General features: G+C 40.1%; 1 protein-coding gene across 4 annotated transcripts in view; it reads right to left on the bottom strand.

Annotated features, from left to right (window-relative positions):
* LOC124118346 (protein O-mannosyl-transferase TMTC2-like) overlaps positions 1-26,959 on the bottom strand; it is a 475,717-nt gene that overhangs the window by 306,123 nt on the left and 142,635 nt on the right. For all 4 annotated transcript variants that reach the window (XM_048383557.1, XM_046480439.2, XM_046480438.2 and 1 more), the window contains 2 exons: positions 26,446-26,531; positions 14,515-14,576 (listed from right to left, as the gene is read on the bottom strand). In XM_048383557.1, coding sequence (XP_048239514.1) covers positions 14,515-14,576; positions 26,446-26,531 — 148 coding nt within the window. The remainder of the gene's footprint in view (positions 1-14,514; positions 14,577-26,445; positions 26,532-26,959) is intronic.

Consider the following 26,959-nt stretch of genomic DNA (forward strand, 5'->3'; position numbering starts at 1 on the left):
CTAATAAAAAATTAGTGGAAGGATATGATCCAATTAAACCCGATTCACATATATTATATCTTGACGACAACAATTTGTACAGATGAGCTATGAGTCAACCTTTACCCACGGGTGGTTTTGAGTGGTTTTGAGTGGGTTGATGTGAATGATATCCACAATGTCGATGTGAATAAAGGGTACATACTAGAAGTTGACTTGGAATATCCAAAAGAGTTACACAAAGACCATAACAGTTATCCGCTATCTCCCAAAAGATTAATGGTTAACAAAGATTGGATCTCAGAATATCAACACTCCTTGATGGGCAATACTAGGTTAGCTATCGTAGAAAAATTCGTACCAAATTTGATGGATAAGACAAAATATATCGTTCACTACATAAATCTCTAGTTATATCTATCGTTAGGCATGAAACTAAAGAAAATACACAGAATTCTAAAAAGTTTGATCAAAGCCCTTGGATGGAGCCCTTTATAAGGGTGAACACAGATTTAAGAAAGATAGCTACCAGCGATTTCGAAAAAAATCTATATAAGCTCATGAATAACTCAGTATTTGGTAAAACTATGGAGAATCTAACAAAGCGTGTTGATTAGTCAGATTTAATGAGGAAGAAAGACTCAGAAAACTTATAGCCAGTCCGGCTTTTAACAGAAGCAAGATATTTGATAAGAATTAGCTGCACTACAAATGCAGAAGAGTAATATAAAATTCAACAGACCGGTGTATGTTGGTATGAGTATTCTTGACTTGTCAAAACACTTAAATGTAAATTATATATTTTTGTTTGTGCAGCTAATAACAGTTATCTTATCCATCCATGCACTCTTATTTCTTATCATTTATAATTATCACAATCCTGTTTCCAGTACCCCTTTTTCCACTTTCAGTAGTTATAACTTATTTACCTACCTACACAGTATTACGCATGCTCATTGATCTGTTTTTGCTATGTAAAGAATTGATCACATGACCTCTGGCTTGTTCAACTTTGTCCTTTCGCCATTGTTTTTAACTCTCATATGTCACTTTGAATCCTGGCTCAATTGATCTAATTTCAAGCCATCCATGACACTTACGTATTGATCTCAAAAGCAAAGATGTCGAAGAAACGTTCTTCCATGCCTACAAGCCGGAGTACACATTCTAATTCTCATACATCGATTCCTTCTAACAATGACGTGGAAAGTGGAAGGGTCAATGTTGCCTTGGTCTCCAGAATGCCGACTTCCAACCCATATTTGACAGCCAAACAACTACGGGCTCCTTTATTGGACATGGGATTTCGCATTCCAGCATCTTGGAGGAGGAGGACGATGATGCAGCTCTATACAGAAAATCAGAGTGCGACACGAGAGAGGACACGAGAGAGGTCACGACCCAGATCCAGGCAGCCATTGAGTACTGTGACATCACCGGACAGTTTACCTCTCGCTTCAACATCAGCTCAGTCCCCTGCCCAGGTTTCTTTACACCCAAGGAACGTCAGTCCTGATGACTTAGCATCAGAATTTCCAGCTGATAATGTTGCTATCAGAATTGTTGATCTGCACGACTCCACACTCACTGACGGCAATTCATTCATGCGCACTGAGCAGCTTCTGCCATCTTCTTCTTCCGTTGATCTGCTTGGCATCTGGCAAGAGTTACAGGAATTAAAAGACCTTGTTTACACTGTCGTCAAGGATAAGCAATGTGATGCCACACGTCAAGACAACACCATGCAGCCTGCAACAGTTCGACAGCCAGTGTCATCTAACTCTTTGCCGCATATTGACACTGTCACACCAGCCATCGTGAAACGCATTCAAGCAGGTAAATACGTGAACTTATCACTTTTTCTACTTCCTAACCTAACGTCAGGGTAATACCCAACTGCCAAATTCAACAGACAGACATTCCAACTGAAGGATGATCACAGGCTTAACAAGTCACTCACTCTGCCCAAATTCCTAGATGCGTTTAGCATATATAAACAGATCTTTTGTTCAGGTAATCAAGAGAGGTCAGACGACTTAGACAATCATCAAAGAAATGTGGTGTACTTAGCAAAACACTATGGTGGTACTGCATTTTATGATTACCATAAAATGCTTGTTTCAAGAATTGCTGCATACGCTGAAATTGGAACACCAGTTCGTTGGGGTGAGAAAGATCCTGATTTATGGAGTCTGTGTACGTCTGGTCTTAGAGCCAGAGCTTGTGCTGTATGCCACAGTGTGACACATGCCACAGACATGTGCCCAAGTGTAGCAAGTAGTCCCACCAACACAAATTAGCGCCATCACCAATACAGCCAGTAGGACTTCCAACAGAAATTCTCCTCTTCATCAACTGACGCCTGGGGTCGACAAAGAATCAGAATCCAAGGGAAAGAACTGTGCAATATCTTTAATGACCAGGGGTGTCAGAGGTCAAATTGCTATTATGTCCATGCCTGCCTAAATTGTCAGGATAAACACCACGGCAAGCACGAGTGCCCAAACCTTCGGGGAAAGAAGAACGACAAGAAACAATGACTCTCCTCAGATGGTGCCATCAACACACCAATAAATGTGCCTGCACTGGAGAATGAACTTTCCCTACATCCCGACAGAAACTTTGTGCAATATTTGATCAATGGATTGTATACAGGCTTTGATCCTTTGGTTACTCCAGTGCCTGTTACTTCCCTAGAATGTCCTAACAACCTAAGTGCTAGAAACGATGTTTTGGCAGTGTCCGAACTTATTCAACAAGAACTCACTCGGAGTTATGTTGTTGGTCCGTACAAGAAGCCTCCTTTCAGCCCTTACTTAGTGAACCCTCTTGGCTTAGCTATCGGGAAATACAGCAAAAAGAAACATTTAATACTGGACCTGTCAGCCCTTCATGACAAGGAGGAGAAACCAAGCATCAATCAGCTCCTGCTCCCTTACATACGTCACTATCGATCAGGCTATTACAAGAATTAAGACTGTTGGTCAAGGTGCTAGCATGTGCAAGGCTGATATTACTGATGTGTTTAAACAGATCCCAGTGCATCCTAAATTCTGGCGTTATTTTGGCTTCAAATGGAATGAATCCTACTATTTCTACAAAAGGTTGGCATTTGGATGCCGGTCTAGTCCTGCCATCTTCGATACACTATCTCAAGCACTTGTTTGGATTTTCACCACAAACTACAATGTGTCTATCATGCTACACTTACTTGATGACTTCTTAACCGTGGATTCACCAACTTACCCTGCTCAAACCACCATGGACACACTTCTACATGTTTACAAGAGGCTGGACATTCCACTAGCAGCCCACAAGACAGTAGGTCCCTTGACACGCATTGAATACCTTGGTATTTTGCTAGATTCGGTTTCCATGTCGGCTCACCTCCCCCCAGATAAACTCCACAGAATTGGTAAAATGCTATTGTCTTTCTCTACAAGAAAAAAGTGTACCAAACAAGAAATGTTATCCATTCTGGGTCACTTAAACTATGAGTGCCGCATTATCGTTCCCTGACGTTCATTTGTTTCCAACTTGACCCTACTGTCAACGTTGGTCAAGAAACTACACTATTGGATCACATTGTCTCAACAGTGTCACACAGACCTCACCATGTGGGAAATGTTTCTTCGGCAGTGGAATGGCATTTCTTTTTTCCACGAGGATCGCGTCACAGCAGCCCCAGATCTTAAACTATACACTGATGCTGCTGCATCAGTGGGTTTTGGTGCCTTCTTCAATGGATCCTGGTTTGTTGAGCCATGGACTGTGGATATTTTGCAAGGACCCAAGCAGACTCGCTGTACAGCTTTTCTGGAGTTATACCCCATTGTCGCAGCAACAGTCTTATGGGGTCATCAATGGAAAACTAAACGCATTCTCTTCCTGTGTGATAATTAGACTACTGTGCATGTGATTAATAAGGGATGTTCTAGATGCCTGCAGATAATGTCATTAATGCGCACACTTACTTGGCACTCTGCAAAAGGTAACTTTATTATTAGAGCTAAACGTGTACCTGGGAAAACAAATAACATTGATGACGCTCTTTCCCGCTTTCAGATGAAGAAATTCCGTTCCTTGGCACCAACAGCGGATCTACAAGCAACCAAGTGCCCTCCCAGCTCTCAAGTGATGTGGCCTTAACCAGTCATCTTCGCAGCTTGTGGTGTGCAGCAGTCAGGCAGTGCACACATACCACTAACGCAACAGGATTTCAGTGTTATGTGAGTTTTCTCATAAAATTTGGTCTATTTGTGGGACTAGTGAATACTGCCAACTTTCCACCATTTAACGAAGGCCTCCTACAATATTTGCTGGCATATTGTTTCTGAAATCTAAAGCTCACCCATAGTACCATCAAAACCTATCTCGCCAGAATAAGGTTCACGTTCCTGGAAGCTGGTATCCAAACTTTATTCGATCACATCAACCTTGGATCTCTCAACTACAACTACAAACCTTATTAAGAGAATACAAACGACTGAAATCACCTAACAGGAGAACTAGACTACCAAATACGTATGATGTGCTCTGTACAATCGTCAAGCCTTTACGGTCTGGCATCCTCGGACTCTACAATGACATGCTAATGGAAACTATGTGTATTACAGCCTTCTTTGGTTTCCTCAGATGTGGCGAATTTACTTGCAATGATGTGTTTTACTCGAACATTAATCTGTGTATTAAGGACATTATATTTGACAACTTTAAACAGTGCTGCTATCTCATGCAAAAAGCTTCCAAGACAGATCCATTCCGTCAAGGAGTGACTATTTCCCTATTTGCTACCTCCAAGTGGTTGTGTCCATTTATATGTCTGAAACGTCTTGTCACTATCAGAAGTCAATGCATGGCGAGTATACATCACCCCCTTTTCGTTGACGGTGCATTTATTCCAATTACAGGAACTGTTTTCCTGTCTTGGCTCAAAATCACCCTTCGCCGAGCAGGCCTGTGTCTGTATTCGGGTCATTCCTTCCGCATTGGAGCTGCAACTACAGCAGCCCAAGCCTGCATTGAAGACCACCTGATCAAGACCTTCAGCAGATGGCAGTTGGACTGTTTCACTAGGTATATACATATACACTCCTTCTTGTGTTGTTACAACACAAATGTATGACTTTTATTACAACAAACTTAAGAAGCAACAGGGCGATAGATGCGAGGTGTTATATACCGATACATATTCTTTGTTGATGGAAATACAAACCGAGGATGTGTATAAAGATATGGCAGAAAAAATAGATATGTACGACACGAGCGATTACCCAAAAGATAATCAATCCACAGCACAATACATGCTATGTTCTGCCGGGATAGGAAGAAACGTACTAGCTACGACTGTGTATAGTTGTAATATAGCCGACCCTATCGTTTTAGTCATGGTAGCTCCCAGTCTAGACTCGTAACGAGCGTACAGTTTTTTAATTTCTTCGTCGGTCATGTTATCAATTTTTTCGATAGTATAATTTTCCCCCAAATATTGGGAACATTTTTCACCGGCTACCAAAGCGGCGGGTCTTTCTCTATGTTTATCTAAAGATTTATCTACATTTTGATCTGCATGTTGATGTGTACGTTGATCTGCATCAGATTCTTTGAGCATTTGTTCGATGAGTTCGTCGCATTCCATAATGTAATACCTAAGGAGATATTTAAGTCTAACATAATATAATATGGCATATCCAATACATCCCGTAATAATGAACTGTTGCGAAAGAATGAGGATTTCAAACCACATTTTATGTCATATTAACCGCTAATGTTCAATTTGCTATAATTTTGCTACATTTGCTATAATTTTGCTATATTTGCTATAATTTTGCCACATTTTTGCTACATTTTGCTAAGCAATTGCATAAGCAGCTGGTTGATCGGTTTTTAATACGAGTTTACAGTGCTTCGTTGCCGCTAACAGTTTTCTGACTATATCTCGTTCGAGCTTGGTATAAATGACATCATTTTCGCGTAAACATTCCTCGAATGAATCTCGATCTTTGCAATGAAACAGTGCTACCCATTTGGTCTGCTCTCTGAGATCTTTCAGGACAGAGTTGTATTTTTGAGTAAGTACCCAAACGCTATGCTGAGTATGCCGTCCGCAGAATGCTAAATACGAAAGCATATCTTTCTTTTTGTGAGTTCTTTACTTGCGCTGCAGTCGTCTATTACGAAAAGGGTCGATTCTCCTTTGTATTTTTCGTGACATACTCGGAGGCAGTCTTGTAAACAATCGCCGGGATCGACTCTGTGTACCCTGTCGTCATTCATTACCCAATCTCTCGATAGGTATGTTTTATTAACGCTTATAGTCGGGCACAGAATAATAATATGATAGAAAACGTCCCGATAATGACTTTCTAAAATATCTAGAATAAAAGCTGTTTTTCCACAGCCCGTTTGCCCGCATATGATAGCGCAGTGCGGATCTTTAGGTAAAAGATTATTAATAGATTGCTTGCACGAATCGTCCATTCTGTATATTAAGTTGCGCATCCATAATCACGTACAAATATATGTTTAATTTACCAGCCGCTTCCTGGAGCTTCGATATCTGTATGGTGACACCCTCGCTAGCATTTTCTATTCTCCTCCCACTGCCGTGTAGTTGGTCATCGTCCGTTGTTCGCATGTCGAGCCATAGCGCGTACTTCGTGGTGAGGTATTCACCCATCGATACACTCCCGAGAGACGGATCTTTCACGACCGCGATAACTTCCGGGGAACGTTTTATAGAAGGAAGTTTTTTAATCTCATCCCACTGGTGATACGCTTGCATTCCTTGGCTATATAGTTGATTAGGAACGCCCTCGATAGTCAATTCTACTTTTGTAATCTTGGGATTGTAGAACTTCTCGGTATTTCTTTTAAACGCAACGGAGGGGTCCTCGAACAACATTAAAATACCCTTCAACGACCTCGTGGGGACGTTTAGATTGATATTCCACATCGTATCTTTTTTGTCCCTCGTGATCTTTCGGTGTCGCAGCAGGCGATCGTACAAAATGGCTAAACTTCCCGTATACTGGTTACGAATTTGTCTGGCTAATTTGGGATCCGTTATCATATCGTACTCCAGCGAGATATTGTCAATGGAATAGCTGGCATCTTCACCAGATCTGATTACTCTACCGTAGTCATTAAAAGTGAGTTCGTATTCTCACCTATCGCCTAGGGATGCTTGATAAAAGGGCATGTGGGAATCTAGTAATTCAAAGTCTAGGGGAACATAGAATCTGTTACCTAATGCGTCGGCAACGGCCTTATCTTTTACGACGGTATTATCACCATTTTCAGCACCTACGCGCAGTCTCAATGTGTTATTACAAATACCTTGGTACTGTAAGTTTTCCCGCTCTTTATCCGTTCTCCAGAGATCCATGTAACAATAGTATACATCGCTATCGTCGATACTCAAAACCTCATTACCGCTAATTTTAATGGCGATTTTTTTAACGATAGCACGACCTATGTTCTGAACGGGCTCCCTGTCGGTAGAAGTCAAACTAATCGTAAATGCTAGTCGGACAGTTCCCGGAACTAACACATCGTGTGCGCCGAGATTAGGAAAGCGAACCAGAAGCGTTTGATTCTGATCTATGGTACTAGGGTTATTAGTTATAGTTACAGACTGACGAATTGCTTTGACCCCTAATGGATCTCGAAGTCTACGTTGTGGGTTTAACTTGCGTCCGTATTGCGAAGACATTGTTATGTTGAAAACATGTACCCTATGATTAATATAAAAATGACTGATTTTGATCTAGATACCTTTGATGACTTTGATAACCAGAATCCAATCGAAGATACTGATGAAACCAGCTTTACGAATCTTAACGATGAACTTTTGAAACCAGCCGTTGATGATTATTACGATACCTTTAAAGATGATAGTCCTATTGGTCGTGACTATTCAAAGTTTGAGATAGATAGTAAAGGAATATTGCGACTGCGTGGCGATCCGGATATTGATCTTATGCATTCTCGTACTCGTAAGCCCCTAGCCTTGTCTACGATAGCCGGTAAACACGGTATCGGCACTGTTCGTGATGAATTAGGTTTTGTAGACTACTCACGACTTTCCGCGAAGACTACTTAGGTACTTAGGACTGTGCGTACTGAACTCAGTAACACAGATAATTTGGAAGCTTCCTCGAAGGTGACCTCGGACGGACTCGAATAAATCTTGGGTACCTACTACGATAATTCCACGGTGAGTGTATCACCATATTCGGAGTTCAGTATTAGGAAATTACGAGGTCTTGACAAGGCAATGGGAACAATGCGGGGAGAACTCACCAATAATATGGCCATGATATCCGAAATCGACAAGCATATAGTTTACGAGAAAACAAAACTTGAACAGGCGGGCGACGAATTCAGTAGACGCCGCGTAGCGGAAAGATTGCGTAACTTAGAAGACGAAAGATCGGCCCATCTCGAGGCTGCTTCCACTAATAGAGAGGCACTTTGTTCGCAAATCAGTCGAATTCGAGAAACTATCGATCGAGTCCTCAACAATGACACTACACTGGCCGAAAAATTAAAACATTGTTCAGAGAACAGGGAATAACAATTGCCAGTATTTTAACAGCGTTGGGATTTATTATATCGACTTTGACTCTCGCGTTAACCGATGGCACAGGTGGTACAGGTGGTGGTGGATCACCGCCTACGTCGGATGGTATAAAAGAGTCGATAAAAAAGCATTTAAAAGCATTAGGTTCAGCACTGGGAAAGCTCGCTGAGAAAGCCGCGGCCGCACTTCCCGATATAATAGGGAGTGTTGTTTCCTGGCTCTTGAATTTATTAGCTAAGAACACCACTTGGCTTAGTCAAAACTTGTGGGCACTGATCGTAGCAATTTCAGGGCTGTTGTACGTATCCGCTAAGAACTATTTAACCAAATCAGTTCGCTAAGAACTATTTATCCAAATCAGTTCGCTAACCAAATCATGAGTAAACCAGCCGCGACTCCACCTAATACAAGCGCTGATTTTTCATCATTGTTGTTGATTTTTAGCCTCAATATGTGGTGGCACTTGTGCGTTAGTAGATGGTTGAGCGATAGTTGGTGTTTGCTGCTTGACTATTCCCTTTTCGCCTGTGATTGTTTGCGTTATTAATTCGACGTTAATATCTGAATTTATACCTGGTTTTTGTTGATCGGTAGCGATAACAATTTTATTATTATAGCTTATCACTTGACCGATCTTAAGTTCCATATTACTCGGAGACATGTATAGTCCCGGCGCATAAACGTAGTCCACTTTGGATTGAGCGTTCTGTAATACATCTTGAAAACGCTTTATAGACGATGGTATGTCAACTGGTGAATTAATGGCGTCCTCCACGTTTGCGACAAACTGTTTTTGTGCATCGAACGCCATCCCAGAACCGATAATGGACATTCGTGTTTGTGATTGTGCACCAAGAATTGCCCATACATAAGTTCTTATCGATTCATTAAATCTTACAACTCCTGAGTTAGTAAAATTATTTTCCGTTTTATCATTAAGAAATTCATTCCAAGCATCTCCAGGTGGTTGCTCAACCTTTTGGACGGTGAAAGCAACACCACCCTTAAAGTTCATACGATCATCTCTCCACTCGTTACTCGAGAGAACAAAGCTCGGAAGAAGCCGACCCCTTTTCAGTAAATCATCGCTGACTTTTTTAACAGTTCTTTGTCCACTGTACGGAACACCTAGACCATGGTTTGCTCCTTTAATGCGCCAATTTTTACTCGTAGAAACATTAAATTAATTACAAATACGCTCATACGCGGACCTATTGTACGGATTATTTGTGGAATTCCACGCTCCATCCTGCGGTAATGGAGCACTAATTTCTTTAAGTATACGTCTAATCTGATAGTACACGTGAAATATTATAACAGACTTATATAGTTTAAATCCTGGGGCATTAACAGATACACCACATCCCGTTGTGGCACACCATATGGCAAAGTTTAACTGATTCTGCCAAAATTGCATCGGATTGTGAAACCAATCGTGCACCATTTTATCGCTAGTTGCCGTGACCCTGTACTTTTCAAAGATATCTGGGAATTTAACGAAAAAATCAGTACCATAGGAATTTACCATAATCGATAGATTAGTAATGTGTCTCGATTTCATATTTAAGTTATGATATAGTATCATTGTATATTTAATATGTATGTTACACTCCCGGGAATAACAAATGGCCAGTCTATTGAACTGCTTCGTACTATCGATAACTCGGATGGTCAAGTCGAAGTCGCTCTATGCGATGTAACGTGGTGGACTAATATAAATACTGTGAAAGAAAATAATAAGATTGATATATTTAGTGTAAACAGTGGTATTACTATACCTGATGGGTATTTCAGCGTATGCTCACTCAATGATGAAATTTTTAAGCCTAATGGAATTAGTCTCACACAAAATGAGTCGAATGGGACAGTGAAAATCGACAATGAGGAAACAAATATACTTTTATTGGACCCATCAGCTACACTTGGATTTACACGCTTAATTGGCACAATATACAAGTTACCAGATCAGGAGGTTAAATTACCTGATTTAGTTCCCTATAAAGAGTTGTGTATCCATCTTGATCAAATCAGTACGACAAATAATATTCAACTAGAAAGTCCTTCAACTCTGCTCAGATCTGTTCCAGTGAAAAATGAAAAATATAATAGCGGTAGAACAGAATCTTTCTCGTCATTACAATATATAAAATTAAAACATGGTATTATTTCAGACCTCAAAATTTCTGTATTAGATGTAAAACACCAACCAGTACATATAGGATACTTCAGTGTAATACTCCATATTAAAAATAATGGTTGATGCATCAGGCCCTGGAACGCTCAGACAATGTAATACAATTGCGCTTTCCGATCTCGGAGACACAGAAGGATTCGATAAACTCGGTACCAATGGTAAGTTATACGCTTTACACTTACACGATAATGTATACAAGCGGAAAGAAGTCACATTCACGGGTAATCTAGAAGATTTAAGCGATGTCGACGTTAGTAGACTCCTTAAAAACACTTCGTACAATATTATTCGCAACGACATTATAAATGGACTATGGTCGAAGCAAACATCGAGTGGCTACTGAATATCGTCATTACCCTACCTTATGCGATGATAGGTAAGGGACATAATTTAACTAAAATAATAAATAGTGGCATTGTACTCGCGGCTTATATCCCATCAAAACGAAAAAGTGTGTTAGTCACTTTTCTGCCAGAAGACCCAGGTCATACGTTATATAGTCGTCCGGCCTTAAAAAATGTTAGTTTAAATTTGGTTACTGAATTCGATGATATTAAAGTTAACCTGAGTGCAATACTTAATACTTCTACGCTTATTATTGAAGTCTTGTTCGGAGATGCACCGGTAGATGCCTTCTAAATATTACCAGGTCTATCGATTAAATGGCTCAAGAAACACCAACGTCAACGTTGCAGTATTATTCATATCAGAGCATCGCCCGTTGCAACCCTCGAGGGGGGGCCAAATTATTAAAAGTGGTAGTATTTTATTAAGATATTCTTGCCGTATAATATTAATTTGATAAGGTTGATGTATACTCTCAAAACATTGAAGCAAGACCAATTAAAGACTATTATATGATCGTAAGATACACTATGAGTTTATATCCGGCGCTCGATGAGGCATTTGAAAAGATGGATACTGTTGATGGATTTCGATTACATCAAATAAGCGACATAAAACATTGAATAGAGAAGGATAGGGAGTTGAGACTTGGATTATATAAAAAGTATCGCAGAGCCGTGAATGCTCTCGACGGAGTTGACACCGCGCTTGTAGCAGCTGGCATGGGACTCGGTGTAGCAGGCGTCGGTTTACTATCAACTATAATCGCCGCGCCTATCGTGCTCGGCATGGAAATAGCCGCTGGAGTCTCTGGACTGGCAGGAATAGCCATAAAATTCATTTCTCGTAGGTTACAAAAGAAAGCATTAAAACATGATAGTATTCGGATACTCGCCGAAGCAAAGTTGAACAGCATTGAGGATCATATTTCAACAGCAATGGTCGATTGTAAGATATCCGAGGAGGAGTTTCGTTTAGTGTTGTCAGAACTCACCAAATACAACGAAATGAAGCAGGAGATTCGATCAAAATCTCATAAGACCAGTGGTATTAGCGAAGACGAGAAAAAAAAGTTCATAGAACAGGGGAGGCAACAAGCGCGTCAGTTATTCCGTGCCAAAACCAAAGAACTGGTTGGAGATTAAAAATAGATTGCTTACTATCGTTGGATCACATTTAGAGCAATGCTTACATACATATATATAATAATGGAGATCGAAAAAGCTATTAAATGGAGAGAATTACCACAAGGTTTTTATTATATCAGTGATGTCAAACCAACCAAATATGGTTATAAATTGTTTCTTATCAATTTACAAGAAGAGTGTAATTATATAGTCTGGTCTCCTAGTAAAATGAACGAAGAACTTAATAAAAATGTTGAATATCGCTTTATTGATAAAAATAATGAAGAATATTTTTATTACCATTTAGGCTCATCTAAAGCAATGATTGGCCCCAGGTATTGGTGAGCTAGAGCCAATTTAACTTAATCTTATGACTATCGTTGAATCGCATAGTCATTTTGGCATAAAAAATGCAACCTGTAGTAGCAGTATAGGTATATAAATCCAGCTCTAGTGGAGTTGCAGCAGAACCCCTATTACCTATAAAAATTTATATCATCGACTCCAGGTGGTGGTGAGCTGGAGTCAATTTAACTTAATCTTATGACTATTGTTGAATCGCATAATCATTTTGTCATAAAAAAATCCATCTTTAGTAGCAGTATAGGTTTATAAATCCGGCTCCAGTGGAGTTGCGGCAGAACCCCTATTACCTATACTACTGCCCTTGTTTAATGAAGCACCGACAGTTTGAAATCGTCCATCCTCCAGCGCCTTATGCTAAGACAATTCAGCAGGCCAAAGCAATGGGTCTTTTGGCTTTGCCTGACCTAGGGCTAGCCAACACATAGTCAAAGTAGTCGTAATGCTGGCCCACCATCCGTACACAGCTTTAATCTAGTTGAACTTGTTTCACTATTTGCTCCTTTATCATAAGGTTTAGGATGGTAAAACATTTCCAGGATAATCCTTGTCACTTCTTGCCATTGCTCCATAATGTAAGCAGGCAATTACATGAAACATAGTGGCAGGCTTTTCTTGTGAAGTCTAAGATATACTTGTCCAGCTTTGCATCTACCTTTACTTTTCAGCTTTTCCTTTCGGGTGATACACCAATTATCACAGTGTAAAGGTGTCAAGGTTGAATCAAGGTAAAAATTCATAATATCCCAAAGAAACAGAACATACATGTTCGGCCCTAACTACACATATGCAAAAAAAATCAATACATTTTGAAAAGATGGCCTTAAATTAATGGCTGTGGATCAGAACCTCTTGGAACAATTTGGCATGTCATCGTTGGTGGAAACAACCGTGTATAATAATAATATAACTTAAACAATTTTGATACAATGAGCAGAAGAATTGTATCTGAAACAATTATTTCATCAGGAATAATATATTCCAATATCATGTAATTTTAGTTGCACCTTTACTATATTTGAAATAAATAAATAACCATTAGCATAGCACTTTGGTACAGCTTATTGCTATTGCCGGATATTTCTTCCTATGGAACAATTTGATCAATCACTGTCAATAGCGGTAATCTGACTGCGGTTGCTGTGAATAACGATGTGTTGTGCGATCAGTTGAAATGAATGTAAACAGTATTGAATGAATTCTTTATCAAAATTAATAAAATAGATTACAAACATAAGTCCAGATATACAATGAACACGTTTTATAACTAGACAGTGTAATCACATGATTAATTTGTGTACTTCAGTACAGATTTGTTGACATGGTATTTCCAGTGTTACGTGCTAACAGCAATGTCTTTGTGTTGGGGAAAAATACCATCAAAACTCTTCAACCCTGAGTACAAGGCGACTGCCCTTAAAAGCCCCCTAATTCTAGGTATGAAAAACTTGCCTTATCCTCAGCAATGTACTGTAATTGACATTTCCATTCATGCTGCCATGGCAGCCTTATTCTAAAATCAAATCGTAATTCTGTGGGCAATTTTAAACACAACATTGCTAGGATCCTTCATGCAAAGTTTCAGCTTCATAAGCCTTTTGGCTTCACAGGATATGTCATAAAGGGGACTGCCAAATGGACAGACAACATGACATAACACAAGCTCAGGTGAGATAAATGACATTTGGAAATTGGCTAAGATGGATGCCATTTGTAAAATCAGATACACATTTTGTGCACAATTTTTGGAGACATATATATATATATTTAGCATGATAGATCATATTGAATAATGACAAATGACAAGACATATAACAGATGTCTTTTGTGGCTACAGCTGTTGCAAAAATGTTAACTATTGTTGATAATGAATCTATCTAATATATGCTGGAACTCCTAGGGAAGTAGAAGGGTCTTCTCACCTTGGCAGCATTTTCATTTTGACCAAACTGAGCCGTTAGGATGCCAAGGTTTAGATGTGCCACTGTAAGAATAAATATAGTTCATTTAACATTCTGTACATACTGGCAGAACTAGCTAAACATCTTGTGTGAAAGATCGCACAACATGATTTTCTTAACATTATCAAAGTTATTCATGGTATGTCAGTGGTTGTAACAGCTAAAACTTGCCACAGCACTGTAGCTCAACAGGAAAAAATAGCTTAAATGGGAACACACAAAAGCACTGTCGGAAATGCTTTTTGCCCGTCAAAACAAGATAGAAGAATGTTTCACAGACTGTTGCTATTGAAATATCAAGTAACTACCGATCTACTTAACAGTAGTTTGAAGAATTTCAGTCACAAGGAGTCCTATCGGCAATTTTACAGGAGAAAAAAAATGAACGAAAACAGCAAGCTCAGATTTATTTTAAGTCCAATGAGGGAAGTCTGAAAAGTGACTATAGAAATATGTGCACGCGACTTCACTAATTATTGCTTTCCACGTGATAGGATAGTCAATACACTGACCATGGCATTATGACCGAGCACTTTTCAGGTAAAAATATTCCATCCTGTCTATGAGGTCAGAGCTTTCAGATCATTTACCTTGGTGAAACCTCGGTGACTAAGAATCTTTCCACTGACTACATGTGGCTACCGTCAGATGGATGAAAAGCACCCATGTTACCATCAGGTTAAGGTAATCGTGTCATTTTTTTGCATGCCGTAACCGGTGGTCTTGGGCTTATTGATGGATGTGAGCTAGTTTTCTATGTGAAAATAAAACTGATTGTCATCAGGAAATGAATGGTGATGTGTTCATAGACTGGTTGTAGCATCAGCTACTGCACAATCTGAACAACTCCAATGTAACTATCACGGATAACGCCACTTATAAAGTCAGGGAACCAGATCCTGTCACACCAACCATGAGTAGTCTGAAGACGACCTTATCTGACAGGATGTCGTTCAGACAATAGGCAGTATATTGTTTGCTCACAGTTTCCATAAAAATGTTCATTCCTCAGTACTTTTATCGTTGTATGATGAAATGTGGCAAAATTTGCTGTTTTCTTGGATCCAACAAGATAGTGGATAGCATTTAGCAGTGTCTACTTTTTAAACTAGTTTAAATATCTGTAATTAATTTGACATTCTCAGACAGGTAATTTCTCAGCGTAATTTTATAGTCAGAGGTAGGCCCAGTGCCGCTCCACAGCAAATTCTTGCACAATATTTACTGTCAGAGTTTATAAAAATGTGCATCATAAAAATAACTTAGCATCCAGGGGGTTAAATCATCAAAGAACATTTCAGAGAAATAAATACACAAACATCATGAAACATCATGAATATCACTGGCACCATAGAATCTTAGCATTTGTCAATCATCAATTAACATCAACATCCTCATATTCCATAATAATAATAAAAGAATTCTTGCAATAATGTGGAACATTATAATAATATTTGAAGATAAATATAAAGTTTAAGAAATGTATATGTAAGAAATGTATAAAATATGAGCTTCCTGAAGAAATCCTGAGGGGAGAGACTTGCCCTAAAATATTCCTTCCCCATGTCCATGTTTTAAGACCTGGGGAAGGTCTGATCACAGTGTAGAAGAACTGGCCCAGGATGCGATAGAACTAGCCTAGGTTGGAGTCAAAAGTATGGGGAAGATCTGGCCTAGGTTGGAAAGGGGGATGAAGATAGGGGGAATATCTAGGCTGAAACTTTTCCACCTCAAATTTGGGGAGAAGGTCTGGCAAGTGGTGGGGAATAACTGGCCTAGGTTATTACTTCCCTGGGGAAGAACAGGCCAGGGGGATGTTTCAGCCTGTTACACAAGGAGAGCCAACAGTCTATCTATTGTAGAGCATTCAGTCCATATCATCCTAAACATCTGTCAAGGGAGAATAACATGTTCCATGTCAGCTGACGTGATCTTTTCATTGCTCTTGGAGCATTCCTCTGAATTGAAAGGTTCTCTTGTATTCCTCAGTAATCTTCCTCTTTCTTTTTTCCGTAGATTTGCCATCATCGTCTTTATCTGTGACATGATATATATTATCCCTCACCTCGAAGTGGAGCAGGTGATATAGGAACGGAGTTCGTCCATCTGTCCTTCTGTCCATTTGCTTCTCAAAGGGCACAAATTTTCTCAAAAACTATTTAAGTCAGAGAAAAGAAATTTTACACTCTGAGGTTACTGTCATGATCTCAAAAGAGTTCAAAAATCACAGAGGTATATACCTTGCTCTGTGCTTTTCAACTTAGTGCATACTGTGTGTGAAACTGCTGTAGTTACTTGAATGAAGGTTTGCATTCTTATCTAAGTAAGAAACTGAGTTCGAAAAGTGGTCCAGTGAATTGAGTTATGGCCCTTGATCTTTGTTATTTTAGTTGGTGCATAGTATCTGCAATGGGGACAATGGGGACAATTTTTCTCAGAAACTACTGAACTTAAGCTTATCAAAGAGATACTTATCAAGACTGAGTTATTTTTTCCAGAGAAAGGGCTTTTTTTGTGTATCAATTTCACGTGTATAATTTCTTCTGATGAGATAAAGCAGCCCAAGTGCCTATCTCTTCTGAAGGCTTAATGGGACTGTTATTTATAGTTTATAGTCACTAGTGTATGAACAAACAAAATAGTGATAGTGATAACACTGGTTTTTTTGTTGTCATCTGTGTTACTGGAGGGTGTGTAGGTGAATCTCAATAAGCAAAATATCACTATCCTTTCAGGACGGAGTAGCCAACCCACAACCTATATTTCATCTGCAACCCTGACTACTTTGCTTTACCTGGCATGCTCAGCTAGGGGCTCTTCCTCTTTGCCAGTCTCAACTTAGCACAAAATTTTGCAAAGTGTGAAGCAAACATGTGTGCCTGAATATCCTAACACTGATCACATCTAGGATCCACTTCACATATGATAACTTGGCACTTGGGACAGGCAAAATAAGGGTCCTTGACTGACATGTAGGAATGACATATCCCACACTTCTTATCATGCCTCAAAATTGGAATGAAATAACTGGAATTTTGGAAATTATGTAAACAGGAAAATTTTATAGGAAGTGAACTGAATAGTAACCAGAAAGATATTGAAACTAAATAACAAGAAACTAAATGAACTGAAAATGTTAACATTAATTTTCTCCAGCATTTTGAAAAAAACACTTCTTGTCATGTTAGCTAGTTCAAGAGAAAATAATAATGATTCAAGATGGCTTCTGTTGTTTTCTGAGCAAAACACTGACTCATATACTATGCTGAAGGAGGTGCTGCAAGTACAGACTGTTTTTACAGGTGAATAAGGCTATTGTATTTAAGAGGTGAAGTTTACATATGAGGTGAGTATGGTTTTAAGCCGCTTTTAGCAATATTCCCGCAATATCATGGCAGGGGATACCAGAAATGGGCTTCACACATTGTGGCCATATTGAAAAATAAGATTCACACTTCGTGATGAAACAGGGGTGTCATCATTGATGGGACCAAGTACATGACATTTCAGCTTTACTGGTTCAGTAGTTTCTTAGGAGAAGATGTTTATGCCGGATGTCGGACAAAACGCCATGACATAAAATAATAGCATGACACTGTAGCTCAGCTGAATATGTAACTGTAAGCAGCAGTTAAAATAAAAGACAAATTTAAGCTTCCTAAGTTTAGCAATTTCAGAAGAGAAGAAAATAAAAGAGCCATTCATGCATTCTGAGTGAATTTAAGATTATGGTCAAAAGACCATTGAAACATTTAAATACTGATAAAAAATGGATAAAATGTGTTGAGATTTGGCCTTAAAGAGGCCTTTCAATGTAGTTGCCTGTGTACAGCCACACTGAAAAATCAGATTTGAATCTACTGAACAAATTCAGTTGTGTTCATTGATGTCATCAGTTTCTGTGGATGAGTGGTTTCTGAGGAAATGTTTATGATGGACATAAGCTCAATTGGTGAACTGAAAATGATAAATAGTTGTTTGTAACTAATCAGTTCTTTCCAAACATCAGTCTACTTGAGACAGATGATTTGGGAGGTGGGAGGGAGTACTTGTGATGTAATAGAGGTAGTATTCTTAGAATTATAAACAAAGATAACTATTGTTTGATAATTCTCATGAATACTCAACTTCTTTTACATCATTGCTGCATGCAAGAATGTACCAGAGGGAAGCTGGGTTCTGGCTTCAGTATAATCCCTGTATAGTTGACAGTAACGTTGTATTATCCTTGTGTTTCCATCACATAACTGTTTCAAATCCCCAAGACTGTTATGTCTTGAGCCATTTCCAGAGGACTTGAAAATCATGTAGTGGAATAATCAGTCATTATGTGATAACTTCTTTAGAACTACCATTATGTTGCTGATATCCCTATTTATGATTATCCCTATAGATATTCTTGGATATCATAATTTTGATATATTTTATGTCATTTCCGGTCTTTTCTGTCGGCTTCTGATGTCACTTCCGGTTGAAATGATGTCATTTCCTGTTTATGACATCACTTCCGATACCTAAGACACCAATAATGACGTCACTGTCGGTCCCAAAAGAATTCATTTCATTTCTTATGAGCTCATTTCTGGTCCCTTTGACTTCAATTATGACCTCTCTTTCGCTTATGACGTTCTGGTCTCATTTCTCTTCTGATTGTGATGTCACTTCCGGTCATAAAGATGACTCAGCTGTTATGATACATGGTTTCTCTAGGGATCTATCCTCATGGAAGAAAGGTGTACTCACCTTCTGAAGTTGTAGGTGAAAATTCCTCGTCCCCACCCCAAATGTTTTCCGTAGAAGGGCGGAAAAACTATTGGTTAACTAGAAAGTGTTTTTACTCGTAAAAACATGTCTTCCCCCACTCCCCTAACCCCCATTCATTCGTTTACTTCACGTTAAACCCCATCTCTTCATTCCCACCCTCCATTACTAAATAACAGAGACAAAAATAGAACTCCTAGAAATTTCAAACAACTAATGGGCACCACTTCAGTGCTGGGTTAATGTGTATACAAAGTTTCGCAAAAAAATATTAAACGGTTTCCGAGTTATGGTCCGGAAACCAAGCTTACCCCCATTCAGAGTCTATGTTCAAGTTATCTCCATGGAAACGAGAAAAAATAAAAATGTCAAAAATCTCTAAATAGCAAAAGGCACCACTTCAGTGCTGGGTTAATGTGTATACAAAGTTTCGCGAAAAAATATTAAACGGTTCCCGAGTTATGGTCCGGAAACAAAGCTTACCCCCATTCAGAGTCTATGTTCAAGTTATCTCCATGGAAACGAGAAAAAATAAAAATGTCAAAAATCTCTAAATAGCAAAAGGCACCACTTCAGTGCTGGGTTAATGTTTATACAAAGTTTCGCGAAAAAATATTAAACGGTTTCCGAGTTATGGTCCGGAAACCAAGCTTACCCCCATTCAGAGTCTATGTTCAAGTTATCTCAATGGAAATGAGAAAAAATAAAAATGTCAAAAATCTCTAAATAGCAAAAGGCACCACTTCGGTGCTGGGTTAATGTGTATACAAAGTTTCGCAAAAAAATATTAAACGGTTCCCGAGTTATGGTCCGGAAACAAAGCTTACCCCCATTCAGAGTCTATGTTCAAGTTATCTCCATGGAAACGAGAAAAAATAAAAATGTCAAAAATCTCTAAATAGCAAAAGGCACCACTTCAGTGCTGGGTTAATGTGTATACAAAGTTTCGCGAAAAAATATTAAACGGTTCCCGAGTTATGGTCCGGAAACAAAGCTTACCCCCATTCAGAGTCTATGTTCAAGTTATCTCCATGGAAACGAGAAAAAATAAAAATGTCAAAAATCTCTAAATAGCAAAAGGCACCACTTCAGTGCTGGGTTAATGTGTATACAAAGTTTCGCAAAAAAATATTAAACGGTTTCTGAGTTATGGTCCGGAAACCAAGCTTACCCCCATTCAGAGTCTATGTTCAAGTTATCTCCATGGAAACGAGAAAAAATAAAAATGTCAAAAATCTCTAAATAGCAAAAGGGACCACTTCAGTGCTGGGTTAATGTGTATACAAAGTTTCGCGAAAAAATATTAAACGGTTTCCGAGTTATGGTCCGGAAACCAAGCTTACCCCCATTCAGAGTCTATGTTCAAGTTATCTCAATGGAAATGAGAAAAAATAAAAATGTCAAAAATCTCTAAATAGCAAAAGGCACCACTTCAGTGCTGGGTTAATGTGTATACAAAGTTTCGCAAAAAAATATTAAACGGTTTCAGAGTTATGGTCCGGAAACCAAGCTTACCCCCATTCAGAGTCTATGTTCAAGTTATCTCCATGGAAACGAGAAAAAATAAAAATGTCAAAAATCTCTAAATAGCAAAAGGGACCACTTCAGTGCTGGGTTAATGTGTATACAAAGTTTCGCGAAAAAATATTAAACGGTTTCTGAGTTATGGTCCGGAAACGGTGGGAACGTCGACGCCGACGCCGACGCCGACGCCGACGGGGAACCGTGCCAAAAACAATATGTTTCCCTCCATTCTGGGGGAGACATAATAATCGCAAGTAAATCCTTTAAGATCGGGCTGAATATCACCCAAGTAAAAGGATGTGAGTTCTGCAATTCCCACTGGCAGCTTGAAATCACTTGAAATCACTTGTTCTGAGGAAACTGCATGAAGTCCATGAGGCTAGACCTCTGATTTCATGGGCAGAACACAATCCAAGGAGAGGAGAAGAGTCCTGAGCCAGACGATAACTTGAGGCTGTGGTGGCCTTAAGCCATCCCGCTTCTGTGGCCTTAGTAATGTCTTTGTCCGAATGAGTCTTGCAAGAGATGAATAATCTTTGCCGACATCAGCAATGAGGATCTGTCGCTGCTAGATAGCACTGAGAGCTCTTATGAGGCACAAAAGATGGTCGGGATGATCCACCGAAGGTCCTAGTGCAGGAATGGTGTAATGTCAGTGACCCAAGGGGCAAAGAGCAACAGCTTGGTTCTTTGCTACGAATTCCATGAGAGAACCTAAGGTGATGAAGACCAGTTAGGGGTATGAGTGAGATTTGAGGAGTCCAGTGGCAGTAGTGAGTGAGTACGGTTTTATGCTGCTTTTAGCAATATTCCAGCAATATCACGGCTGGGGACACCAGAAATGGGCTTCACACATTGTACCCATGTCGGGAATCGAACCCGGGTCTTCGGCATGACGAGCGAACGCTTTAACCACTAGGCTACCCGACCCTGCCTCCAGTGCAAGTAGCTTAGTGAGTGAGTAAAGAATTAACGTCACATCGGCAATATTTCAGCCATATAGTGACGATCAAGTAGCTTAGAGAACCTAGCATGGATAATAGGAAGGCTGTTTTCTTTTTTTAGAAATGTAGCGGAAGCAAGATGTTCAAAGGGTTTTGTTAGTAGAGCAGATAAAACCACTGACAGGCTCCATTTCGGGAATGTACGAGGGACACGAACATCCTCCAAAAGGAATGAACGCATAAGTCTGTTTAAGATAAGATGATTGCCGATCGAAAGGCTCTCGTGTTGGAGAACTGAATGAAGAGCAGATCGATATCCCCCGATTTGTCCCATGACTAAACTTGTTATCTTGACAAAGATGTAGAAGGAAGTCGGCAACTTTAGTGATAGTAATGGCAACATTTCCTAATCCAGATTGTCGTCGCCATTGGATAAACTTATCCAATCTATTATCATAAAGGAGAGAGGTAGACGATCTTAGTGATTTAGCCACCACTGTAGAGAGAGATTCAGAGAATCCGGAGGCCTGCATTCTTTGCATGATAGCCTCCAGGCGTTGAGATATAGGTTCAGAGGATTCTCGTAGGAAAGGTCCGATCAGGGTTGACGCAAAAGATCTCTGCGGAACAATATTAGGAGAGGATCTTCAAATTAATAGGGCAAGGAGTCTGGGAAACCAAGGTCTTTTGGTCCAGATCGGGGCTATTAGAAAGATGGTACAATCTGTTAATCCTATCACCTTGTCTATGAGAGACCATGGAGGAAATGCATATGCACATAGGTTGACACAGTCCATGGACAGAGCGTCAATCTGCAGATCCGGTACCAGGCTGCTGTAGACTGGGAACTGATGGTTTAGACAAGTCACAATCAGATCCAGGTGAGTGTCCCATGACGATGTCTGGATGAAGAGTCCATTCTGTGGAAACGATCCTCCCGTGTCTGGACTGGCTGTCCGTGAAGATGTTCAACTTCCCTGGAATACGTCTCGCTTCCATCCGGCAGTTATATGAGTCGGCCAAGTAGAATAAAAGCGAGGTCTCCATCATCAGAGAACTGGGCTTGGTTCCTCCCTGTTTTTGTATACTGTAAATTTTGAAATTAATGCGAGCATGAATTAAATGAGAGTGGTCTTTGCTCGCATTATTAAACATAGCATTTATGTCAACAATAAGACATTTTGGATAGCAGAAATACCAACTTAGACATATGCTGAAAACAAACAACTGTGTATTCCACATCACTTGTAACAAGCATATTAACAATCTTATTCAAACACTAATTACATGCTGTGAATTGTCACTGCTTGGGTCAAGACAAAAGTTCTACTCACTTATGTCATCACTGATCACACCTGCATGTCCAGACAGACGCCACCCACACAACACGGTGTCTTTGTTCTTTGCGACTGCGTCAAAGGCCGACACGAGGCAGCTGAGGCGTCTGTAACCAGACAATGCTTTGGCGGGTAAAAAGTGAGAGGGATGCCCATCATGAGATGCTGTTGATGCGTCCACCACAGGAGGTGGTCTTGGAAGGTGATTGGTTATGTAACCAGGGTGTCTAACGATAGGTTTCGATGACCGTTTATCCAGGCCTGTAGAGGCAGTACATGTAGCCTTCCTCTGTAGGTCAGGTCCTGGAGAGATATTAACCTTCTGATGATGGACATCTACCATCTGATCGTATGAGTCGGTAAAGTCTGAGCATTGTAGATCAGGAGATAAGGGTCAGAAAAGTCCAGTTTTGAGGCAGAAAATCATCCAGGTATCCATGAAGGCGGACAAAATGGAGATTGTTACAGCTGATCATGGGTGCCGTTATTCTGGTGAACAGCCATGGCACAATCAAGATTCAGAATGACCTGGAACTCGTGGCGACGACCATTCATTGTGAACCTGAGGCAGTTCTGAGATAAAGGATGAATCAGCACATGGAGATAGGGGTCTTGAAGGTCTATACTATCTTTCTCACACAGTGTAGATCTTATCTTCCAGACAGATTCCATCTGGAATTTTGGAGGAGGTATGACAAAATCCTTGTTCAGGATCTTGAGGTCGATGATCATTCTCATTTTGGTGGAATTCTTCTTCCATATTATGAACCCTGGTGAATAAACGCCCTTGCTGGTGTCCTTGTGTGCGTATGGCTCATTTCTCCAATAATGTGTTGATGGCAAGATTGGCTGCCCTTAATTTCTTGCCTTCCAGAACAGGTCAGGTCCATAAGAGTAATTTGTCACCATGAAAGACAACATCTAGGATCCAGTGATCGTTGGTGATCAATTTCCAGTTGGTGGTGTAGATCAACAGACGTCTGCCAACTGGACCCAGGGTTGGCAAAATGATGAAGGGGGGTAATCGTAGATTGTAGTCCACAGAAATTGCCAGATTGATTAGGTTTGTGAGGAGGAGCAGGAATGTAGTCATCTATGGTCTCTGCAACCTCCCAACTTGGAGCCTCTTCTGTTGATCCTAGACCTGATTGACAAAAAGAGATGATACTGTGATTGATCTGCTCGTCTGAATGGTTGAGATGATTCTTTGCCAGAAGGGATATACTTCTTCCAGGGTGGTTCACGGAAGGGTCATCTCTTGAATGGTCTCTAGGTCTTTTAGATGCTTCATGAGCTCTGGTGGTGAGGTTAATAGTAGATACTTGAAACCTATCAGCTGTATCTGTTGGAGGTGGATAGTTCATTAACGTGATTAGCAGGTAGAGACAATCTCATGCTTGGATTCTTGACAGTTTTGAGAAAATCAGTGTCCAATTCTTGAGTCTTCAGAAACGGCGACTCATGTGTCTGTCTTTTCTTCAAGTTAAAGAGAAGCAGTCATCATGTCAAAGTTTTTGAAGATCATCTTAAGTACAGTCAATAATCCCTTGCGCATAAGTCGGTCATGGGAGTGTCTGGTGGACGTGAGATGTCACTGGGGCGTGGCAGTCTGCATACTCCAGCATTAGTGATGAAATTGTCCACAAAGGATAGAAGAGCATGGCATAGAAGTCTTAACTTCATGAAATTCAACAAATGTTATAATTGGGACAACACATTCTTAGTAAAGTACAGATTCTTGTTCTTTTTTCAGGTTGAGTCCTATCCAGGATTTAAACTCACACTGCCAGAAACTTCTTGTTCAGAAGGGATGTTGGAGGCTGTTGTATGCTGGTCATATAAACGATTAGAGTCTAGGTAGCCAAGCGGGGGCCATGTAATGTCCATGCAGATCATCGTCTAACAGTGTTCATGACTCTGGCAAGATCTGTCCACAGGTTGGCTGTTGTGCAACGGAAGCACCCATATGGATGTCTTGCTGTTGAGTGGAAAGCCCCATGACCGGTTGATAATTCAAGAGGGCCGTGCTGTCCATGCGGGCACTGTATGGTGGCCCGAGTTGTTTCTTAACGGTAGCTTAGAAGTCCGTAAGCTCCAGCAGTTCAGACGGGAGCCGGCCAGTTGAAAAACTGACTCCTTAACAATGGGTTGGGAGGCTGAATAACCCATGCAGTCCAAATGGTTCGTGAGATGGCTTCTCTATTGGCTTAGTCAGATGGTTGGTAGAGCCGTGCAGGGATTTAGACGGTCTTGCCACCCATGAGGGTAAGGCAGACGGCGTTTTGGAGCTGGACGGTTGGTTGGGAGCTGAGCTTGAAATTCCGTCCGGAGGCCGGTGGCTATAGCGCCAGCAGTAGCTGGCCTCTTGGCTGGGGGATTTTTCTGTGCCTGGGTGGAACAGAGTCTTTTCAGCCGTTCTACCTCTAGCAATAGAGCCATAAGACAAGATTCAAACAGCGAGGTCATCTCAGATTTCTACGGGAGCAAATAACTGTTCCAGCAGGGCGATAGGAAACTCAGGATGTTGAGATTCGGACGGTTAATAAGGTGGAGGAGTAGACTGTTTATCAGTCTGGGAGATAATATCATCAACCTTTCTACTTGGCCGCATCCTTCCTCTAAGCCATTGTGATAGCATCACTTAGCCTGGTAAAGGCTTTCTTAGAGAAAGAGACACTCTATATTGAGGGTCGCCTGAGATCATACATCTGCCACATTTGTGACAAGCTTGTAATACACTAGTAGGATTAAGAAACTTAAACTGAAGCATATTAAAGTAGAGTTGAGTGACTACAGCTAAGTGCAAGAGAATATACATCGACGTGTTGACTCTCGCACACAGGAAAGAAGTGAGGTTTTCCCACCGTCATGCACGGAAGAGCTGTAAGTTGCCAAGTGCTGTAGCTGTGTGGTGTGATTGCAGCCAAAACACTGGATTTATGACAATGATGTAATAGAGGTAGAGTATTTGCACGATTATGAAATTTTGAAAACTTCCTAAATAGCCAAAGGCACCACTTCAGCCCCTGGTTAATACATGGAGCAAGTTTGGAAGAAACATTTTCACGATTTTCAAGTTATGCTCCGGAAACGAAATACGGATGGACAGACGGACTACATGATGACTATATCCCCCCCCATTATATGCCGGGGTGATAAAAATGACATAAATGACCAGTCATTCTGCAGCTATGGTAAATAGGAAAATATGTTTTCGAATGATGCACTGAACATTAAATCTGGAACAACCTTCAACATTTTGCATCAGATGCAAAAAGTAAATTGTGCAAGCTCTTGGACTAAAATATATAAAGTTCTTGACTCACTTGAGAGCTTGGGTCGGTAGTGTATTGCTCGCTGATAACTCTCCAAGGCCTCATGGAATCGTTTCTGTTCTTGCAGCAGGATGCCACTGTAATTAAAACAGATTACACATACCAACAAAAGTTCAATCAGAAATGTCTAATTTGTGCAACATTTTGTTATGTGTCTCACTTCTCAACACATTAATTATTCCCAACTTACCTGTCCATATTGAATTTCAACTTTCATCACATTAATCTTTATGGTTACAATATTCATCAATATTCTCATAAAAAAGCCACAAGGCTCTGCAGCTCACTTGAACTTTTCTGTAATTTACGTAAAATCAAAAAGGTCTTACTAGTCAGGCTTCAAAGTAAACTCTTAACAAGGAGCCCAAAGAATCTCAAGGAGCCAAGCCATAATGCATGAAGCCAAGAGTTACATTTGCATTTGGATTGTGTTATTTGACATCACAAAGTAATAAAACACAAGTTCAAGCTAACACAAAATTCCTTTTTAATTTGGCAAGTCACT

The sequence above is a fragment of the Haliotis rufescens genome, unplaced genomic scaffold (assembly GCF_023055435.1).
Source record: "Haliotis rufescens isolate VD_foot unplaced genomic scaffold, xgHalRufe1.0.p SCAF_5, whole genome shotgun sequence".
In the NCBI taxonomy this organism is placed as follows: Eukaryota; Metazoa; Mollusca; class Gastropoda; order Lepetellida; family Haliotidae; genus Haliotis; species Haliotis rufescens.